The 23,439-nt window shown below is 35.4% G+C and overlaps 1 protein-coding gene across 1 annotated transcript in view; it reads left to right on the top strand.

Moving 5' to 3' along the window:
- Positions 1-654: 654 nt before the first annotated feature.
- Positions 655-23,439, top strand: part of LOC142536930 (protein SWEETIE-like) — a 41,531-nt gene continuing 18,746 nt past the window's right edge. Inside the window, 24 exon segments of the mRNA XM_075642377.1 lie at positions 655-700; positions 8,558-8,760; positions 9,368-9,575; positions 10,997-11,103; positions 11,624-11,860; positions 11,950-12,039; positions 12,108-12,192; positions 12,955-13,019; positions 15,681-15,785; positions 17,492-17,581; positions 17,673-17,753; positions 18,027-18,095; positions 18,336-18,468; positions 19,802-19,898; positions 20,203-20,335; positions 20,412-20,518; positions 21,360-21,470; positions 21,586-21,753; positions 21,909-21,995; positions 22,151-22,244; positions 22,324-22,392; positions 22,486-22,608; positions 22,703-22,771; positions 22,854-22,958. Coding sequence (XP_075498492.1) covers positions 8,596-8,760; positions 9,368-9,575; positions 10,997-11,103; positions 11,624-11,860; positions 11,950-12,039; positions 12,108-12,192; positions 12,955-13,019; positions 15,681-15,785; positions 17,492-17,581; positions 17,673-17,753; positions 18,027-18,095; positions 18,336-18,468; positions 19,802-19,898; positions 20,203-20,335; positions 20,412-20,518; positions 21,360-21,470; positions 21,586-21,753; positions 21,909-21,995; positions 22,151-22,244; positions 22,324-22,392; positions 22,486-22,608; positions 22,703-22,771; positions 22,854-22,958 — 2,598 coding nt within the window. The 5' untranslated portion in view covers positions 655-700; positions 8,558-8,595.

Genomic DNA, 23,439 nt, shown 5'->3' on the forward strand with positions numbered 1-23,439 from the left:
TCATTATTTAACTAATATGAATTGCTATTGATACTAAATCAAATTCATTCTCTCTTATAGTATCCATTCTCTCTTATTTCTTCTTTTCTGGAGCTGTCAAGTTCAAATTGGGAAATTTATGAACACAATCACCTCAGCAACCTATCAAGTGTTTCGAATTTCAAGCTTCTATCTATCACCATTAATGGATGCATTTAGCTCCTAACATTTTCTGAAGCATTATGATAGTGAGGTAGGAAAACATATCTATAAATTTAGCATTGTAAATTCTCAACTATATAAAGAAATAGGAAAACAAATCCACAAAAACTTGAATTTTCTAACACAAAAAGATCACAACTATGCAACAAAAATGAGAGTTTGACCTAGTGCCAGAGACATGGCTACTTCACTCAGTTTCCTCTTTCCTTTTCGTTTTTCTTCTCTCTCTTGATTTCCGAAAGCAGCGATAAAAAATGTAGGAAGACCACCAGGCGAGCCGTTGAAAGGAAGGGGAAGAGATCTGGAATCTGTTTAAGCGTTTAAGTCTTTTTCATTACTTAAATAATGATTTTAAATTAGTTAAGAAAAGGGTAAAGTGGGAATTTGACAAATGAGGACTATTTTCTTAAATGAGATTGTGAGCAGGTCTATTTTTCTAAATCTTCCCTGTCTGCAGTCCCCAGAAGACAAACGCATTCATCCTTTCTTCTTCCTCTGTGTGGCAGACGGGGGCATTTAAGTTTATAGCCTTCTGACTTTCGTCTTTTAAATCTATGACCCCTTCTTTATTAAAAGAATAGTAATCTCCTTTTAAACTTATTTAACTCCCTTAAGTGCCCATCATGCTTCCATAAAATAATTTAAATCTTTTACCTTTTTGACCAAAGTGCCGCCGGGTTATATCCACCGTATTTTACAAACTGCTACTCACAGTCCAACCACACGATCGCAACCGATGGTTACTGACGTAGATTCCTTCAACAACACTTAGCACAACCCTAATTCGTTTCCTACCTTAGGGTGTACGATAAAAGATAAAATTTTGAAAATAATACACGAGAGGGGCTAAGAGCAAAGATCTCTTTATTTAAACACGAACATTTATTAATACATTTAAACCTCCTGTAGAGGAGGAGAAACTTGTTTAGCTACTAATAGTAGCTGAACTTACTACACACATAAACTTGAAAGAGAAATATTACAAATGATTTGAAGAAAAATGAAGAGGTTGATCGATGCCTTCATCTTCCTTCTGCTTCTTTATTTATAGAAGGCTCATTCGGATTTGAAACTCGGACTTCAAATCTTCATAAACCTTTACAGCTTGCTTGGGGACCATATAGTGGTTGAGGTATCCCCTCCTTGAACTGTCCCTTTCTAGATTATTAATCTAGATATCAACTTTTCCCATTCTTTTATTTCACCGCACTGCCAGTAGGAATGCGTTTGAAATAAATCAGCTGTAATTTCGTTCCCTTCTTCTTGGAACGTTTGAGCTAATGATCTGAGGGCTTTTAGCTCCTTCCTCTCATGTTTGATTCTTCTTTTTAAAACCTTTAGATATGTAAAATACATTTTCTTGAGGTTTTCTTGGTGTGGTTTACTGGTTCCAATCTATCATTATTTATAGCTGAAAATTTCGGGACCAGTTATTTAGCTTTTATTCATTGGATTCTTTTAGTCTTTTTTAAAGATAAGGTATCCAATGTCCTTTTGTCTTTTACCACTCATTGTTAGTGGTTCTTGTCTTCTTTTCCACCGATTATTGGTGGTCCTGTCCTTCCATTCACATGGTAGGGTTTTCTTTTGTTAGTGGACTCGTCACATGTCCACCATCAGCTTTGTCGAGGAATCTTTGGCTTTCGGTGTCCTCGAGGAAAACATGCAAGTGGTACATCCCCACTTGTGCTTGTGTCGGTAAAGTGTTTCCGATCAGATCTCGGTTTGAATCCTTTACCGAATTCAGGTTCCTTCTGGTTTTGACATTCTAGGCAGATATTTTCTGACCATCTTCCTATATGTGCCATGTTACAGAATTTTCGGCGAGTCTCTTTACTAGCCGACAGCTTGCTGTTCCACAAAAGATTTCTCTTTTTCTCGAATAAATCTTCTGCAAAACTTGTGGTTTTTCCTGTCATGGTGTTTAACAGGAATGATCCGTTCACTGAATGATTATAAAATTTGAACGGAAACTTGACTTTGTCCATCTCAGTGAGACAGACCCATAAACCCCATGCTCTTCGTGTAGACATATCATCTTCAGAAATTGAAGCAACCAAGGGTGTTTCTTCTGTTGGAGGGTCCTTGATAAATTTTTGAACATTTGTATCCGGCTTCCTTAACTTGATGAAATGAAAGGCTTCGTGAGATCCTTTCCCTGCTGGTTCTGGTGCTGCACTAAAAAAATATAGCTCCAAAACATCTCCTCTAGACAAATAATCATTATTTGCCCAAGTTTCATGAACAGCTTCCTGGATCCATTTTGGTAATCCTGAAATTTCCGGAAAGCTTGGTGATGTAGTATAAACTGAGGCAAGAGCCCCAAATTCATACCATGCCTTGACCTCCATTGGATATGAATTTGGTTTCATCCATATCCTGGGATATTTTCCTGAAACATCAACCTTATTGGTAGCTGGGTTAATGCCAATTCTTGTTTTTAATTTCTCCAAGTTTAGTTGGTAAACCTGAAATGGAGAAATTGCAACTTCATTAGTACCAACCTTAGATTTGCCTTTGTCAATACGAGGCCTAAGGTTGATCTCTCCCTCTTCAATCCTCGAGGTGAAGGGTTGACTTGAAGACTCAAGATAGGGATCAGGAGTCTCAATTTTTGTTTCAGCCGATTCATCTGGTGATGATCCCGACTTAACACTTGTGCAAGGGGTATTGAATCCCCCGCTACAGGTATAGAGTCATGTACTCGAAAACTCTCCATTTGGGAAACCAATGGCTTCTCAATGCCTTGGAGGATAGGCCTTTGCATTACAGACCATAACTGAGTATATGCCTGTAAACAACCTGTAATTCGATCAGAGACAATTCTCTTATCGGCTTGTTGTAGCCTTCCCGCAACTTCTGCGTTAACAGCCAACTTGTTGAACTCGGTTTGAAGCATTTCAAGGTGTTCCCTTAAATGCCTCTGCATCTTGATAATAGCATCAATGTCAATGCTATCCATCTCTTGTTAAAAAATCTGCAAGAATATTTTCATGAGATTTTATTATTGTAATATCAAAATTATAATTCTGACATAGAGCTTGCCATCGTAATAATCTAGCCTTCTCAGGTTTAGACTCAATTCTATTCCTTAAAAAAGCTTTAACTTGTGTGTTATCAACTTTCAAAGTGAATTTCTTTGCAAGTAAGAATAATGGCCATTTTTCAAAAGCCCTTTTTACTGCATAAAATTCTTTCTCGTTGATATGCCATCTGATGGCTTCTGCATCTGAGAATAACCCACTACAATATCTACATGGTTGTTCTCCATCTGGTGTGAGCTTAGTAAGAACTGCTGCCCACCAATGATCACTGGCATCGGTATACAATACCAGATCATCTTCGTCTTGAGGAATAGCCATTTTTGGAAGATTTTTACAAACCTCCTTTAAATGGATAAGTTCCTTTGTGTGTTCTTTTGTCCATATAAATCTTGCATCTTTTTTCAATAATGGACTGAACACTTTTCTGTGTTTTGCTAGGTTTTTTATGAACATCCCAGCAAAATTAATAACTCCTAAGAAACTTTGAAGTTGCTTTTTGTCTTTGAGATTTTCTGGAAAATTCTGCACCTTTTCCACTATGTGTTCTTGCAGAATTATTTCTGACTCATCGATTTCAATTCCGAGGAATTCAATCTTCCTTGTAGCAATGACTGCTTTCTTTTCAGATAAAACCAGTCCTTCTTTTTTGCACACATTAGAGAAAATCTCCAAATGCTTGATATGTTCATTTATATCTTTGGATGCTATTAAAACGTCGTCAATATAAACAAACATAAAATTAAAATAATCTTTAAAAATATTATCCATCTTTCTTTGAAATATTTGGGGTGAATTAGCCAATCCCATTGGTAATACTTCCCAAATATAATGTCATTGAGGTGTGGAGAAAGCTGTGAATTTCTTACTTTCTTCCTGCATCCGAATTTGGTAAAATCCAGACTTACAGTCAAACTTAGAGAATATCTTGGCGTTACGAATGCAACTAATCAAGTGTTCTCTACTAGGTATAAAATACCCATCAAATTCCAGAATCTTATTAATTTCTTGGTAATTAATAACTAGTCTGGGTTTTTCTCGTTTTATTTCACCATGATTTCTTACCAGAAAACCTGGACTGCTGTATGGTGACATACCTGCTCTGATTAAACCAAGTTTCAAATGTTCCTTGATTATAATATGCATATCCCTTTGATCAATGATATTCATTGGGATAGGCTTGCAACGGACAAATTCATACTCTTTGCCTTCCTTAATCTTAAGGCAAGCTTTGAGTTGATTTTTGTCCCACCATGCCAAAGGATCTTCATTGTAATTTTCTTTGATCCTTTTCTTGACATCTTCTAGTGATACCTTAGCTTCAAACTCTATTTCATTTCTCTGTAGAGTTATCTTAAGGCATTCTATATCTTCTGGTTGGAGTTTTTTATCTGCTCTTAACTGGAGCATTGTTTCTCCAAACCGTCTTGAATCCTTCATTTTTGGGTTCAGAAGTTTTCCTGAATCACCACACTTGCTGCGAAACTGGATTGGCAATTTTCTGTAAAATGCCTCTCTTAGTCTCTGGACTATGATTTTGTGATCACATGGTGTTGTGAATACTAATCTTCTAGTCTCATTCTTTTGAGTATAGGACTTAAACATCTGTAGGAAATTATTTCCTAATAATATGTCAGCTCCTGTATCATGAAAATAAATTGGTGGTGTTTTTACTTTGTACCAAGGTGTTTGCCCAGCACCGCCAATCATTATTTCTGTCATCTTAATCCCTTTGCATAAGATTAAAATTCTTCTGGAAAAATCTCTTTCAGAAATCTTTGGTAACTCTTCTTCCAAATTATTTGGAAAAACCCCTCTTTTTGCTGTACAGATTTCAGCACCTGAATCAATATAAGCAGCAAAGTATTCTGCCTTATATTGTTCATACAACATTCCGACTGGAATGTAAATGGAGAATGGACTTGTGGTCATTGGATTTTCCACATCTTATCATTTGCCATAAACTCCATTCCATACTCTAGACGTTTCCAAGGTTTGTGTTCCTCAAGAAATTCTAATCCAAGAATCAGTCGATCTGATTCTTTTCCTGGAATTCCTTGAATGTGAACTTCCAATTCTCCGATATTAATCAGTCCTTGGTAAGTTCCTATCACAGGTTGTTCCAGATAGTATATTGAATTACAAGGAAATTGATTCCTTTGTTTTGTAATATCAAATATTATTTCTATTTCCTTCCACCCTTCTGGGCATCTAAGTTTTCCTATTGTAGAAAAACTTTTCGTCACTTGTTGGGGTTCCATGATAGGCGTTTTTTCCCACCTGTAACTTGTAATTCTATCTCCTTGAAAAGATAGTCTTCTAGATTCCAATTTAAGACTTTGATTCCTTTGTAGAATTGGTTTGTCTTGTATTTGGATATCTGTTTCCTGTATCAGAGGAAACTCGATTCTTTCTGGATAAATTGCCTGAGCAACTTTTCAAATATCTCAGGGATTTCAATAAACTCATTTCTAATAAACAATTCAGAATGATGTGTATTAGATAGAGCATATGAAATTTGATAAGTAATAGAATAGGGCCTATTACCTTCTTTTATCAGCCTTTTTTCCTTGAAGTTTTGATGCAATGTCAAGGCTCGGCTAAAATCTCGATCTGCCAGGTTGTAGGCTATCCTAGGATATATTACTCCTATAATTTTTCCTGCGCAGAGATTTCCTGAGATTGTTCCCAGTACTGAATCTTGTAGATTCCCCATTCTTTTATCGCATATAGCAATATCAATAGGTGAATCTATACCTTCTTTGAAAGTAGCCTTTATCATAATTTGGATTGCTCCGATATGAATCCAAGACATAGTCCTTGCTACTTCTATCTTGAGTTTTTGTAATTCCTCCTTAACTTCTTCAGAAGAAATTAATTGCATCTCCATTCTATTTCCTGTAAGTTCCATTGGGATTGTCATTTCCCTTCTAGAAACTTTATAGATTAGATGATGCTTTCTGTTTCTTAGGCCAAGACTTCCTAAGAATTTTTCTACCTGTCCTGCAGAGAATCCTTGATATTTCTATAGACTGGGGTTTTCTTTCATGATCCTTTGGACCATGTTATTGGATATCGTTGTCTGGCTAAAAAATCCAGACGGATCTTCATGTGTTTCGTGTCGAAACACTTCGTCCTCAGTCAGATTCCGATTCAGTTCCATCGGATCCTTCTTGACTTTGAACTTCTTCTTCTTCATATATACTTTCATCTGAGGCAATGTCCTCAAATCGGTATACTTGAATAAGATCTTGGTAATAAACTGCTTCTTCAATATCCGGGGTTGGATCGAAACGTTTAATGCCTCTTTTTTCATTTTCTGGACAATTGGTCGAGATATGACCTCTTGCTCCACATGTCCAGCAATTACAATCCTTGAAACTTTCATTTGCTCGAGTATGAGCTCTTCTGAAAGTTTTCTTCGTAGGTGTTCTTCATGTGCTTTGAGATGAATACAATGCTTGGGAGGATATCCTACTTCTTGATGGTCCGCTTCTTTGTCCAGATTTATAAGATCTGGCTTTCTCTCTAGACCATACGGTTCTTGGCTTCCAAGAACTTCTTCTATTTCCAGCATAAGGATGAGTCCTGAAACTTTTCCTCTTATGCTTCTGTGGTTTGCTTCCAATAATTGTTGGAAGATCATTTTCTTTACAGCACAAAGGAGTTCTTTTGTTGATACCCCTTAAGCGTTTGTAATTCTTTTATAATGTTGCCATGTGACACCATTCCGCCAATTTTCCTTTAAGGAATGAGGCTCTTCTTGCCAACGTATCTGGATTACCAGGTACGTATTCCCTTATGAGCATTTCTCTCCAAGGGCTTTGCATTTTTGCGAAGAAAAGCTGCATTGCTATATCTTCTTCGACTCCTGAATTCCATCGATATTTAGTGAATAACATGATGTATTCATCTACCAAACATATATCGTGTAATTCAAGACTATACAGAGCCTGAGTATATTTCTTCCTCTTCTCTGTATCTTGGCTATTAAAATAGTCTACCCCTATGAATTGTGCTTTAAATAGGGTAGCCATTTTTTCGGCTATCTCGCTCAGAGATTCTTCGGCCAGGACTGACTCTTTCATTTCTAATGAAGTCATGTCCCAAGCAATTTTTACTGATCCCATAAGACTCATTTCTAAGAGTTTAATGAATCCTTCTTTATTGAGATCAAGTGTTCCTGCTGCGATTCTCATAGCATATGTGCAGTCATCTATGAGATCTTCTCTATTTTTGAAATCTAATACATCAAGGTTAAGCATAACCCCATAAGGATGTATAGGATCTAAAACAGTCTTCCCGTAAGGTGTTTGGTGCAAGGGAATTTGACTTCTCCTTGTCCTTGTACCTGCTGGGTGTGAACCTCCACCAGTATGGAAATCAGATTGAGATTCTCTCATGTTTACATTCTGAGATCCCACACTTTCCCTTGGTGGTTCCTGAGTAGATGACCAGGTTATAGCAGGTATTTCACCTCCTGCTGTGTTCATCTTTATATCTACTACTTTGAGATAAGGATTCCGCAAGCTCTTGTAGATCTTCCAGACCAATCCTTTCTAAAGTTGTCATCAGATAAATTTCTTCTCTGAGACAGATTTAATTAGATTGATCATCTTTTCTTCTTCAGTCAAAGGTTTTGACACCACTCTAGCTTTTCTTTGTTGGTGTAACAAAGGTTCAGTACCAAATGATGGTCGTAACCAACCTCCTGAAGTTCTTTTACTAGAACTTGGTTGTTGTTCTAGCTTTTGAATTCTTGTTTGAATATCCTTTAATATTCCCAGAATTTCTTCCTGGTTTTTAAGGATTTCTTCTATTCGTTGGGGTACAAAATATAGCATATTGCCATAATTTTGTACGGTTTTCTGGATTTCCCTAAGATCTAAAGAGAGCTTAGAGGAGTTTGGTACTATCTCCAAAAACTTATTTGCTTGAATCATAAATTTATCTGAGATCTTACCTGAGGGTGCAGATATTTCCCTTCCTGTTTCTGATATCTAACAATAGTTAGATGAACTTGTTTATATTCCAAAATATTGGAATAAATCTTGTAAATTATTCTTCTCGAACATAAGTTCGGATTCATAATTTTCTTTCGAAATTCTCCTCCTCAAACATTTCGTTTATTTGTAATAATAAATTTTGTGTTTAAAATGATTCAACCTAGGCTCTGATACCATTTTGTGCTGGATTAGTATCAAGGGAATTAATTCAGATGTTTAAAATAAAAGGAGGCTATTTTTCAAAATAACATTTCAGGAGGTCAATTTTTTAATTGAAATTTCTTTGGAGGCTGTATTCCCAAATATCTCGTGGCAGACGCCCATACATCTCGCACACGAGCAAGGCTATGGCGAAAAATATCGGGAGAGAGAACGTGCCCTTGTCAAGATTCGGGGTGCTGGTGGCGCAGCTCGAATCAATCGTGGCATCTGCCGCTCACAAGCCTCCAGACCCACTTCTCTGTTTTGATCTTTTGTCTGATCTAATATCGGCCATTGAAGAGGATCCCAAGGTTATTTTTTTATCACCACTTGGCTTATTTAAGTTTTGTGCTCAATGTGGTGTTGCCTACTTCTCTTCCTGCTTTCTGAAGAAATTTGGGTATCTAATTGGCCTAAAGGAGTCACTTTTTTCTTTAATATTAGCTTTATTATGGTCCTGGGCTTGCGTTTGTCTCGTTTTTGAGTTGGTGAAGGAAAAAACTGTTTCATCGTGAAATTCAATGAGATAAATAATAGGAAATTGTTGATGTTAAACGATAAAATAAAATGAATTGTATAGAGCGTGCAACAGAGTTATATTATTTAACACTGCCGGAATCTCAAGTTGTAGGTTTCTTTTTTATGATATCTTAGCCGGTGGTGGGGTGCATAATTTTAAAACCAGGAGGGTATTTATTTTTGAAAAAGAAATTATTTTGTTGGTGTTTTGTCTATGTTGATCAAGATATTCTATATTAGTAACTTTTGAAATCCTTTTTAATAATGTCCTTTATATTTCAATCTATTATTTCCCAGTAACGTTGTAGGGGTTAAATTCTTTATGATCCTCTCATTTTCGGTTCTTGTGAAATTGAGGGCTTCAAACTTTTGATCCTAGACTAGATTCCAACATTTCAGGAATCCATATTACTTTGGCAAAGGAAATGTGAGGATACTCTTTATTCTCTGCTTGTGCTTGGAGCTCGTAGGCCAGTGCGGCATTTGGCATCAGTGGCAATGGCAAAGATAATATCAAAGGGTGATGGGATTTCAATATACTCTAGAGCAAGCAGCCTGCAGGGATTTCTTTCTGATGGAAAGAAGAGCGAGGCTCAGAAAGTTTCTGGTTAGTACCAAATATTTTTTTTTGAGGGCAGATGATTGGACCCATATCTGATTAGGACCATAAACTATCTGAAAAACTTTAGGCGTCTCTTTCAGATTGGGATCATAATAAATTCAAAGTTGCTCATGCTACTCAACCAAGAGCCTTGAGCATTGTGCAAGGACCTGCTGTAGGAGTAGCCCATTACCTTCTTCGCGAAATTGCCAGAACATGTTATGTAGACAAGTTAGAACAAATCGAGAGATGGCTTTATTATATAGTGAGGCCAGGTTTTTTTGAAACTTTTCGATACATCATGTTAATATATTCCTCTGATCTAGGGTTGAGCAAATACTGGTTAATTTGTGTTTTGATAGAAACCCAAACTATGCCAAATTTACCGTTCTTACTAAATAACAAATCAAACCAAGCCATTAAAAACTAAAAACCAAATGAAACCGAACTTATATTTTGTTTTGCTTCGGTTTGGATGATGGATTTTAAACTTGATTTTTTTCTTCACTTGAAATGTTTCAATTATTTTAAAATATAATTTAAAATTTCTCAACTAGATAGTGTAATTAACAATATCAATAGACATACAAGTATTAAAGCATTTAATGATTTAATGCATGACAACGATTTATCATTAATAAAATATACTTATGAATCGATTTTATAAATTTTTATTAGGTTTCATTTTTTGCTTATTTATCATTATGAATAGATTTTTGGGTCCCACAATATGGCTCAATTTAAACTATTGCAAGACCCAAAAATTATAAAAATAAGCTCCATTATATGATACTTATGATATAACATGAATAAAAAAAAGATTTTATATAATCAAATAAGCTTGGTTTGGATTTTTTAATCTAAACTTTGAACCAAACCAATTTTTTCGGTTTGGTTAATTCTAAAACCGATTCAAACTAGTGGTTTGGCTTCTACTCACCTTTACTCCGATGCACTAATATGATCCTACTCGAATCATTAGTGAACTGTTGCTGTTATGGGCTTGCCGCTTGTGGGCGTGCATGTGTTATGGTCTTAGCTTTCTGAAGTCCGTACTAGTCTCTTCCTTTTCTTAGGCTATTCAGAGGTAGCCGGTGTTTATAACCCAAGATCCTGATCCTGCAACTATCATTTTTCCCGCCAAAAAGTAATATCTTGTAGTCGCACGGGACTGCCTGTTCTTATGCTGGTCTGTTATAGTTCAATCTGCCACATCATCCAGCACAAATGTTGAATACGGCATCCTGACCCTGAGAATAATCATTTTATAGCAGGCTGGCCGCTGGGGGCATATATGGTTGATGATATGTTCTTTATTTTTTTATTAAGAGGCATTGTTATCCCACCTATTATGTTTTGATCATAAAATTGGGCAATAGTATTTGGGGGAAATGTTCATTCTTGTCATTTTCTGGATGCTGGTGCAGGTGCTGCCCAATGCTTGGGAGAATTGTATCGCTACTTTGGAAGACGAATTGTTTCCGGATTGCTTGAAACAACTAATATTGTCGCAAAGCTTCTAAAATTTAGTGAGGTATTTAAATTCCTTTTTGGTCAAGTAGTTTTTTAACTTTATTTCCTATAACATCATCCATTTTATCTAATGTGAAAAAGTAGCTGTTTTGTGCTTTATATAACATTTTGGGGCATATTGAGTAGTCGATACTTGTTGCTCTGGAAACACAGGGTAACAAAACCTGTATAGATTCGTTTAATCTGTTATTTCTGATACGTATATGTATCCCTCAGTCATGTGGCATGTACAAGTTCTTTTTGTTTGCTTTCAGGCAGTTGGGGAGAATGAATTAGGAAATAACTTGTCCGAAAGTTATTTTCTCTTTTCGCTTGTAAATTTCCATGTGTGTTATGTGACTGATCCATTGGTCAACAATGCATTAATTCAAGAGTTTGGATAATGAAAGGTTTATTTGTGATGCTTCTCTGATATGTTTCAATTGAAATGTGTCATAGGATGATAATGTGTTATTATTTATTCTCGGTATGTATTTCATTAAATAGCTATGAACATCCTACCTAACTGTTGGGTTCTCTAGGATTTTGTTAGACAAGAGGCCTTGCACATGCTTCGCAATGCCTTGGAAGGTTCTGGTGGGAGTGCTAATTCTGCTGCTTACATAGAGGCCTTTCGTGCCATTACACGGGTTGGAGTTGTAGATAAATCTTTTACTGTTAGAATTGCTGCTGCAAGATGCCTCAAGGCATTTGCAAATATCGGAGGACCGGGAATAGGACTTGGAGAACTTGAGAACTGTTTGTCTCTTTGTGTAAAGGTTCTGATGTTATCATGTTTTCTCTTTACTTATCTTATTAATATTGATTCTTTCTTTACATAGGAATCAATCAAATCTGTTTGTTGTAGGCCCTTGAGGATCCGGTGAAATTTGTAAGGGATGCTTTTGCAGAAGCTTTAGGAGCATTGCTAGCTCTTGGAATGAATCCTGATGCACAGGTATGAATCTTTGTACTCTACTTGCTTCTATCTTGCACCTCTCTGATTTTTTATAATTCATATGTTAGGTGCAACCAAGAGGAAAAAGTCACGTCACTTCAAAGAAACTTGAAGGTGGCTTGCAGAAGCACTTATCCATTCCATTTATAAAAGGTACAGGCACCTATAGGTTTTCAAAAACTAGTTCTTGTTGACTCATTTGAATTTATTTGCTAAAGAACTTTACGGAGCTACAGTTTGTGAGATTATCGGATGTGTTAAAAAGTTTTCAGTTTCGTGGATTCTCTTAATAAGTCTAATAGTTCTGATGATGTTGACTGCTGGGGTGAACTTGTCAAGTTGTAGGTCTAGGCTATCTAGGAATGAAGTTAAGATGAGGTTGTGGTCCAACTGCGAGTGTGGGCTAGATTTAAAAGAATAGGTAAAAAATATGAGGATATTATCTATGGACATGGATATATTTAGTCAATGGCATGCATGTGCCTTCTACGTCCATTAGGGCACCATGTATAGATACTACCAAATTAGCTTCCCGATATGCTTCCAACGCCTTGGGATAAAAAGGTTGTCTCTAGGTTTACAATACGCAAGGTCTTGTTGGAATATCTAATATTTGAGGTGCTGGTTTTGAATTTGCTGGTAGTCAACTTTCTTTTGGTAGTAAGACAAAGTAGGAAACATGGTGTTCTTCGAAGAAAAGAACAATCAATAGTTTGATCATAGTGATAAGTGCCTTCTTATTTAAAATCCTGTTCTAATCAATAATTTGATGTATTGGATTTGGTCTTTTTGGAATCTTCAAGTCCGGCAATATAATATTGTTTACTGACTGCATGCATCTCTAATTACATTTCTTTATTTTCTGAAATCTGTATTATATTCACTCACATATTTCTGATCAAGTGTAACTTGCAGTTAGTGGGCCTCATTTAAAGGACATACGTGTTGGCCTCTCCTTATCGTGGGTTTGCTTTTTACAGGTAAGTAGCTAATGAACTTGATTTACAAACCCTTTATTACAACATAAAAAGATATATTCCAGTCAGATCCTTTTGAATTATGTGTGAAAATATGTGATCATTTTCATGTTCAATAAGCTCTAAGGGTTGTTCTGTGATAGAGGATTAAATGCCTTTTCAACTGGTTGTTTAGTATAGGATTGAGTATTTCTCGTTTGATCAAAAGTTATAACCGATGCCTGATGGTACTATTTTAACTTAAATCTTTTAAAAAGTACAGTAGCCCATGCACCTTATTTTGATCTCTCTCTCACAAAGTAATTATTAATCTGCAGCAACCCCTCCCAATGTTTGCATTAATCTGCAGCAACCCCTCCCAATGTTTGCAACAGCTTGTAACTTATGAAAATTAAGATGTGATCAAATGCGGATTGATTCGATTTTTAATGAAAATCCAAACCAAACCGAGTTCATCGGTTATACGAAACAACAAACCAAACAAAACAAAACAAAACAAAACAAAACCAAACCATTAATTAAAAATTAAAACATCTAACCGAAATTTTCGGGTTGATTCAGTTCGGCTTGGTTTGCGTTATCAATTTTTAAACTTTGATTTTTTTAATAGAAGATTTTGGTTGATTTTGTAAATAATTTAAAATTTCTAAAATAGTTATAAACAAAAAAACATCAATGTACATATAGATATTAAAAGCATTTGACAATGTAGTATATGACGATGACATTACAATTTTAGCATAAAAAATGTAAATCCTCAAAATGATTGTAGCGAGAAATAAATATAAATATATTTAAAAAAGAAGCAAAATCAATTACAACAAATCTTGGTTTGGGTATCCCCAAGATCAACATAGGGTTTATTTGCAGCAGATCTTGGTCGCGACCAAGGGAGGAGATGTAAAATATTCTGGGTCATGTGGTTCATTGCACATGTTTGTCTTTTTGGTTGGAGAGGAATAAGAGGAATTTTAACAACTTAGAAGACTTTGTTGAAAAGTGTCGGGATAAGATTAAATTTAGGGTCTCTTGTTGGAGTTCAAAGAATGTGGAGTTTAAATCGTTCTAGGTTTTAGATTTGTATAGAATTGAGGTCTAATTTTACGTTAAGTTGACTCCGGGTCTTACTCCAATAGACATGAACCTCTGGTCTGGTTTTTGTAACTTAAAACTTTTTTTAATATAATATTGCTTCATATAAAAACATCAATTACAACAAATTATGTTTTTGTAGTAACTCGAGTTTTTAACAAAGTCTAATATACAATTTTTTATGTGTAAATTTGGTTTGGTTTGGAATTTTCTAATCTAAACTTTAAACCGAACCAAATATTTCTGGTTTGGTTTATTTTAAAATCGATTTAAACCATGATTGACTAAAACATCGGTTTGGTTTAGATTATCAGTTTCGGGTTTGCTTCAGTAGTTCAGTTTATGCTCATGATGGATTGGTTTGGATATTCAGTTTGGGGTCGCTTCAGTTTCTGCTGACCCCTTGTAAAGGACCCCCTTTCGGTGCAGTAACATCATGCTCTAGTTTAAACAAGCGGATTTGGAATTGCTTGAAAACTTGAATTTCCTTTTTTCCTTAGTTCCTGTTATATTGTCTCGAGTTTCTCCCCTCCACGGCTGCACTCGATGGGGATTCTTCTAATTTGATTAGATATTGGTAGAGATGTAGAGGTATAATTTCATCATGAGTTTTATGTGGACTACAATGTTGAATTTGGATTGGAAAAAGCACTTGTGCAATATCTGGTTAAAGGTGTGTCGGTCGAAATACAAATGTTGGAGATGCTGAATCTGTAATCAAAGTAGTTCTTCCAGCTAAATGTGCTGCTTTTGTCTTATATCTGAAAGCTCCTGTATATGCAAAATACCCATTGGGAGGTCCAGAAAATAAGAGGTGATAACATTTATGCATCTTTACAAATGTATTGCAATCTAAGCCACATGATGGTTCATAAAGTCAAGTTTCCAAAAGAGCTGATTCTAACCAAGGCGCACAAGGATGTTCTGAGTTTGCTGTCTATATGTGATATCTGAAACCCATCTGATAGCAATGTCAACTAAGATTTCCCTTTTGTTTCATGCTGAAATCTCCTCTAAATTACATGGACGGCTGGATATGTTGACATCTAAATACTATTAGAGAGCAATTTCAATTCCATCTTCTTTCTATTTCTTAAAGTGTAATAAAACATCCTCTAGATAAAACGTCAATGGGACCAAGGGTTAGATAACTACTCCCCCTATATTTTTTTTAAAGGTTTGATGGAAAATTATTATTTTAAGTTAGTTAGTTCAAAAATATCTCTTGAAAACATATTAAACTAAATTGTTATCATGTGAAAGCGATTGGGAAACAGACGTTGTATAGGGACATGGGATAGTGTGAAATTGAGCACCCATTCAAGTATAATAAACTCTTATAGATTACTAGTGACGTGAGACTTGGTGCAAGAACACTGAAAGAATACATGGTAAATTTCTCTTTTGATACTTTATGTGAAGGTGGTCAATACTGCTCTCCTCTTAATACTACCATCTTTTCTATACTTCATTTCTCGTCCTTTAGTATTTGGGTATGATTTTTATTCTACTTTCTTTGTGTTGGAAATTGGAATGATATCACATCTGCAGCTGTTTGATATTTGTCTGCAGGTTATTTGTTTGAAGTATTTTCACCCAGACAGTGAACTGCAAGACTATGCATTGCAGGTTATGGATATGCTGCGCTCAGATACATCAATTGATGCTCAAGCATTGGTATCTTTATTAAATCCCGTTGTTTCCCATTATCCTATTTTGTATGTATGCAACTCAAACGTAACCCTCTGTTAGTAACATCTAGTTTATTTTCATCTTTGTTACTATGAACATGTTTTCATATCAATGTATGAAGTATTTGTAATAGGATATACTTAAATGTACAATAGAAATAGTCAGAGTAGGATAAAGATAAAAACGTGGTTTAATTCTATTAATTTCCACAGTACCTACAAATGTCCCAGAGCGGCTCTTCTCAATGGCTCTCCCCTTGAAAAATTGCACGAGCTCTGTGAAACAAGAAGCTTGGTACATCGTAATAAAGGAACATCTCGATTAATCAACTTAGGAAAACACTAAGTTGTAATTTGGGTGCAATGATCTCCTCTGTCGATCTTAAAAGTTTTAATTGTTTGAATTCCAATGACATGATTCTAGCTATGAGCTAATAGAACTCTGGTTGCTATCTCGAGAATTTCTTACCTCTAAGTTATGGCATTTCTTACTAACATATCAAGTAGCAAATGAACAAATGTGCTATCAAATGTAGAAACTCCTGATTACTTTTAATTTGATCCAAAATCAATTGATCTGAATGCACCATGAGATGATATATTGGGAATGATTGAATGAGTGATCAACAATCCAGCTGTATAGATAGGCAGACTGACACACGAAGGATATCGTGTCTTGGAAAATTCCCACTTAAAAAAGTGGTATTGTGTTGAGAGAGATTAAGACCGAATAAATGTGTTGTCAATTAGTAGTACGTGGATTTAAGTACATGATTATACAATTTAGTTGCCACTCGAAAATAAATCGAATTAAAAAACGAGTATAAAGATTAGGTTGAGGTGGTAACAATTATTATAAAGTATGGAGTGTAGGCATAAGATAGTATGTGCACGATGAAAAATATATTGTGATGAAGTTAGATGAGGTATGTAAGTTTCTAAAAGGAAAAATATAGGAGAAGTATTTTTAATCAATCTTTGAAATCAAAGAGTACATTGTACAATTTATAAAGCCTACCAAACCAATGAATGTTATATAATCTAATCTATTTAATTTTTTTTTAAAAAGGAATAAAGTACAACAAATAACTCTATCTAATAAATCGAACTCCTAATTATCCAATGTTCAGTTATTCAACACTCTCTTGCAAGTTGGGTTGTATATATTGATCATGCCCAACTTGGAAACCGTGTCTTTAAATATTGGTCAAAATAAGGCATTTGTCAGAATGTCTGCCATTTGTAGCTGGGACTGGTTTGGGTGATGCCTAAGTCAACAAGGGATTTATTTGCTATGAATCTAGGACAACTAACTGGTACGAGGGTAAGAATTTTTTGATAAGTGGTGGTTTAAGGTATATGCTGGACAGTTTGGTTGGAAAGAAATCAAAGAATTTTTGAAGATAAGCAAGATACTAGAGAACAGTGCGGGATAAAATCAAGATCAAAGTTGTTATGTGGATCGGCACTCATGATGACTTTAAGAACGTCTCAATCTTAGATATTTTGAGAGACTGTGTGTATCATTGATACAACGTTGAATTATATAATTCCTGTTAAAAGTGGACCACTAGTTAACTGATGTACTTATTTTGGACTATATTAATAATAAAATATCGTTTCTTATAAAAAAATATATTTCCCTATTCATTATGAATTAGGATCTTGATTTTAACTCTTGTTAACTTGAAGGCATGTGTGCTGTATATTCTGCGAGTAGGTGTGACTGATCAAATGAGTGAACCTACTCAGAGACGTTTTTTGGTTTTTCTTGGCAAGCAGGTTTGTTATGTAAACCACACTGTTGTATTATGTGTCTGATACTTGTAATGTTGGTCTAATTCTTGGAGACTGACCATGTTATATTCTGCAGCTTCAGTCACCTGATTTAACGTCTTCCATGCGAGTCGCCACTTTACGGACTCTTTCTTATGTTTTAAAAACATTGGGAGAGGTGATGATTTTTTCGCTCTTTTTTCTGTAGCTCTGCTATGATTGATTTTTGTAATTAATCTTGCATATAGATTGTTTTCGGGATCTACATCTTTGTCTACTCCCTTTTCTTGCAATGACTTTTGTGTTCTCTATTTATGTGGTGCACCTTTTTATCCTATACAGTTGACTCTGCTATTTCTTTAAATTAAACAAGCTTAAGATGTGGTTTTAACATAATGCTAATTATACTAGAGTTTCGCAATGGTAGATTCTTTAATATGTTGAACTGCAGGTTCCACTTGAGTTCAAGGAAGTTCTTGATGACACGGTTGTTGCAGCCCTTTCCCATTATTCCCCACTGGTAAGGCTTTTTAGATGGTTATTTTTCTTTTGTCTTCATTACAATATCTCTCTCTTTTGCCCCTTATCAGTGATTATATTGGTAAGGAAGAAATTATATCGTTTCAACTTTGTAGTTTTATAAAATAAATTATTATATCTTTAAGTGTACTATAGTTACCATCTTAGGTGCTCCCTGTACTTTCTCTTGATGCATCCAGTCCTTCAATCATGAATCCATGACGAGCAAACTTTGTTGTAGGTAAGAGTTGAAGCTGCATTAACTCTTCGTGCTCTCACTGAGGTTGATCCCTCCTGTGTCGGCGGCTTGATTTCTTATGCGATGACAATGCTTAGTGCAGCCAGAGAAAATGTTTCATTTGAGAAGGTAAAAATTTATCATCACCTGTGTTCACTTTATGTTCTATGGCTTCTTTAAATTTGCAACTTTCCTGGTGTCATTTTGAAATTCTCAGCTGTTATTTTGATAATGCAGTTCATTATTCCCACATGCAACTCATAAGAATTGTAACTGAACTTGAATCATAAAGGGAGATACATTACGAAGCAGGTGCTGTTAAAGATGAAGCGAGTAAATGTGATCCAAATAGAGAGTGAAAATCACTATTGGAAATAACACTAAAAAAGAAATAGTTATTATAGTTTTAACTGAGATGAATAAAGTGTTCTCAAGGCTGCACTGATGAAACATGACTTGTACTAGATTGTGGTCGAGCTAATGAGGTTGCTGAATAGAAACATGGCCCAATGCTCTCAAATTTTGTTCATAAATACGTGTTGGATATCCTTTTACTTCATTTTTTCACTTTTATTCCACCTCCTCACTTTTCCCTTTGTCTGGTGATACTTTGAATTTGATTAGGTCCTGCATGACCTATAAGTTTCTTGGGATCTAAAATTTAATATTTTGGTACTCATATTTGATATATTTGTTTATATTATGATGACACTGGAATAGAGAAGTTATACTAGAAAGTGCTTCAAAAAGCTCTTTTCCAGAAGGTGGAAATGTAGTTTCTGACTTCTGCTTCAACTTCTTTTAAAAAAGAACTTATTTTCATTGCTTTATCCAAACATTAAAGTTGTTTTGTTTTGGAGAACACTAAGAAAAACCAAGATTACAGAAGAAAGTTATTTATTTTTTGTATATGTTATGACTGTGTATCCAAAAACTGGCCTTATACTGAGTTGATGTATAAGGTTGCAATTGTTTTTAAAAAAGAAGAAATGGAAAATGATTGACTGTAGTTTCCTGGTCGAAAGACATTGAAGCCTTGACAATGTATTTTAGAGACAAGTCACCATCCATTGGAATGTATATGATATATTGCATCTCACTCGAGAAAAAGTAAATAAATATTATACTCTGAGAAGATGTGATACGCTGTATTAATTAAGCACTATACTTGGTAATTGGGAGTGATCTACATGTTAAAAACTTAAGACTAATGTCGATGGCATTGGACTTTCTTCATTTTGGAATGACTGGACACTATTGCGTGATTTTTTGACCACCTCTCTGTCATTTACACGAAAACTATTTGCAATAAGCAATTGAAGAAAACATGAAATGCGGAATTACTTTGCCTTTGTTATATTTTTTTGGCTCAAGCTACCATAGTCCCTAGTTTTGCGGGGTCCGGACACCCAGTAATTGTGTTGGTTATGATTATGTACACAATGACCTCCATTAATTTCCAGGCATCTAATTCAAAGGGGAGCTTGAGTCTCTACATGGGCAAGCTGCAGTTTTGGCTTCACTTGTGTCAATTTCTCGGAAGTTACATTTAGGATATCCAGTTAGGTTGAGTTCTTGGTTCTTCACATGTTTCTCCTCTCTTATGCTTTAATTACTACCATTGTGCACCACTGTCTTTCAAGACAGTTCAATGAATGTATTGGTGTACTTTGTTACATTGTAACTTGCTTCCTTTATGGCTTTATCACGATGTCCACTTCTAGAGTTCATTGGCTCGTCTTTCCATTCACAAAGTGGAAGTTGTAGAAGTCTTCTAAGATGATTTTATTTTGAAAAGCGAGATGAATCCATTCATAAGTAACCATTTTACCTATTCCATCTCTCACTATGTTGTGGTATGTTGGTGCAGATTGCCCAGTTCTGTGCTTGATGTTTGCAAGAAGCTGCTAGTGGAATCCAGCCAAAGCCCTGCAGCAGCTGCTGTCGAAAAAGAGGCTGGATGGACAATTTTGTCTTCACTTCTGTCATCAATGTCAAAGGAGGTCAATTCTTGCTGATCTACTTTTATAGTTATAAATGGGAAATTCTGTCTCTAAGGTTGTAGTTTGATGGTTGCAGGAGCTTCAGGACCAGGTTTTTGATATTCTTTCCTTATGGGCTCCAATATTTAGTCGGAATCCAAAACAACACATAAATCAAGCCCAAGATCTTGCATCAGAAATATGGTGAGTCTAATGAGGTTTATTATTGCTTCATGTTTTACCTTGGGTGTTCTCACCTCATGGCTTGGGATGCTTCAACTTTGGATGTGTTGTGTCCCATGAGGAAACCTTTGATGTGTAACATTCAAACAATCACAGCACTAGGTTGGGGCCTGAATTGTTCACGCAATCACAGAAACAGAATAATGGTTGTACCTAATATTGTGTACCACTTAGGGTGTAATAAAAATTTTATTCTCATGTATTTAGTGCTGTAACTACTGCAGTGACTATTGACTTTAAGGTCTCGAACACTCTGACTGAATTTTCTGGTCTTTGTATTTCTATAGAGGGAATAAATGGATAAAAAATATATGAAAAATATGTAATAATGGTGAAAATTTACGCAAAACTCTTATATGAAAATCTGATGAACTATGAGGTGGCTTTAGCACATTTTAGTGGCAAACAATGTCTAGCAAGTAACTTTATCTAATACCAGCTATAAAATATGGCAGTGAACCCTTGTCATTCACAATCTTTACTTTAGAGAGACAATAATTTTTTGGGTTGCATATTTTGAGCCAAATTTTATTTCCATCTAGTATTTTGGCCTTTGGTAACATAGAATGCTTCTGCATAACCATATCTTTCACTCAAAATGGAGGTTTTAATTTGCATATAACTTGTTATCAATATTTTCTTTCATACTTTTATTTCCTTTATCACAGCTCGTTTTTCTATTATGCTGTACGGTCTTCATATATTCTGCAACTTTCTTTCTCTCTACCTCATGTGTTAATTTTTACTTCTAAATATCTTTTATGATATTAATTTTGGTTATAGAGTAACTTTTCCTCTACAGCGTGTGGTCTGCTGCCATGGATGCGCTCACATCATTTATAAAATGTTTTGTTTCTTCTGACGCCATAAACAGAAGAATTTTACTCCAGCCAGTTCTTTTATATCTGAATCGGTACAATACTTCTGGAAAATTTTCATCTTTATTTTGGTATCCTATTGGCTACTATTTTCTTTGTCCCATCTAGGAACTTCTGCTGACAATTTGAATTTTGGTTTGTATCAATTAGGGCGTTGTCCTACATATCACAGGTAGTGGACAATGAACGATCTGGCGCTAAACCTTCAATGGACTTGTTTATCATCCGGGTGTTGCTAACATATCAAGCCCTTTCAGATCCATCTTTATATAAAAGTGACCATGGTCATATCATTCAAATATGCACCACACCCTTTAGGTAATTTCAATTGATTAATGTCTATGCCCAGTTTCCCCTTTTTGTTTGTCATTCTGGCATTTTGCTTCTTTTTATAAATTTTGTTTGCAGCACATGTTTGGTTGTTTCTTAAACTAATTTTATCTCTACATTTTTTATATGGGAGCCCGAAACAGGGAAGCTTCTAAATGTGAGGAAAGCTCCTGTTTGAGGATGTTATTAGACAAGAGAGATGCGTGGTTGGGCCCTTGGACTCCTGGAAGGTCTAACCCTTGCACTCATTCATTTTTCTGAATTTATCTTTTGGACAGATGCTCCTAACTCCATTCATATCTCGGGATTCATACCATTTTTCTGACATATAAAGTCTTTTTTCCAACTCTCTTCATTTTGTACTTGCCTTTTATTGCTTTCGCAGGGATTGGTTTGAAGATGAGCTACGTTCATTTCTTGGAGGAAAAGACGGGGTATTGACTTGTGTATGGGAGAATGAGCCTCCTAGTTTTCCTCAGGTAAAAGTCCATTGCCAATTCTTAATAAAATTTCATTTTATTAACTCACCAACATGGGTACTTGTAAATGATCATGAAGCCTGAGACTATAAGCAAGATGTTGGTGAATCAGATGCTCCTTTGTTTCGGAACTATGTTTGCTTTCCAGGTAAGTTAAATTAATGAGAGTTTTGTGTTTGAATTCATATGTGCTAGTCTAGTTAGAAAGGGCTGATTGTTGTGTTTATTTTTATTCTCACAGGATAGTAATGGGATGCTCAAATTTATCGGCATGATGGATCATTGCCTGAAAGCTGGGAAAAGACAAATTTGGCGTACATCCAGTATTACCAATATATGTATTGGATTGTTAGCTGGGCTGAAGGTTATATAGCAATGTGATAACCATTTTCGCAACCTTCATTTTTTTATTTTTTTACGTTGTAACACTTTGTATGTGGAATATGCTTGTCTTCCAGTCATTGCTTGCTCTACGTCCTGAACCCTTGGGAATGGAGATACTAAGTGCAGCTCAGACTATTTTTCAGGTTATGATGCTTTTTTATTGTAATTTTTTCAGATATTTGATCCCTCCTTTTTTGATGGAGACTAGCCCAATAATCATGACAGAGTATTCTAGCCGAAGGTGACATTTGTGCATCACAGTGTAGAGCATCAGCAGAAGGGCTTGGCTTGTTAGCGAGGCTAGGAAATGATATGTTCACTGCCAGATTGGTGAGTTAAACCGGACTGGTTCGCATGTGTGGTGGTTTTACACAGTAATGTGGTTGTTGATTCCTCTTTCATCTTATTCGGGACAGTACATCTAATTCTTGTAAAGTCATTGCATTTAGTTTTGCATGCCGAGTGCTAAAGTGACCCTCGAATAATTTATCAACATGCAAGTCATATTGTCAATTTTGTATCTTAATTATTAGCCGGTGTTTCTTTACTGCCCTTCTTTTAATTTCATTGATAATTTATTCATCTTTAGTAATTGTCTGTAAAGTTGGATCTTGATATGATGTGTATTTGGTAGCTGCTGATTTGATGCTAAAGCAGTAGTAGTTGCTCCACATTTAATCTGGATTAGATTTTAAAGTTCATTCCTGCCTCCTGAATCCACCCTCTCCCAATAGACCACTCTCTCTTCTATTACTTCTCATAGATGCAATCTGGATATTTCAAATTATTGTTTTATCATGTCTCTTCATGC

Source organism: Primulina tabacum, chromosome 2, assembly GCF_025594145.1.
Source record: "Primulina tabacum isolate GXHZ01 chromosome 2, ASM2559414v2, whole genome shotgun sequence".
Taxonomy (NCBI): domain Eukaryota; kingdom Viridiplantae; phylum Streptophyta; class Magnoliopsida; order Lamiales; family Gesneriaceae; genus Primulina; species Primulina tabacum.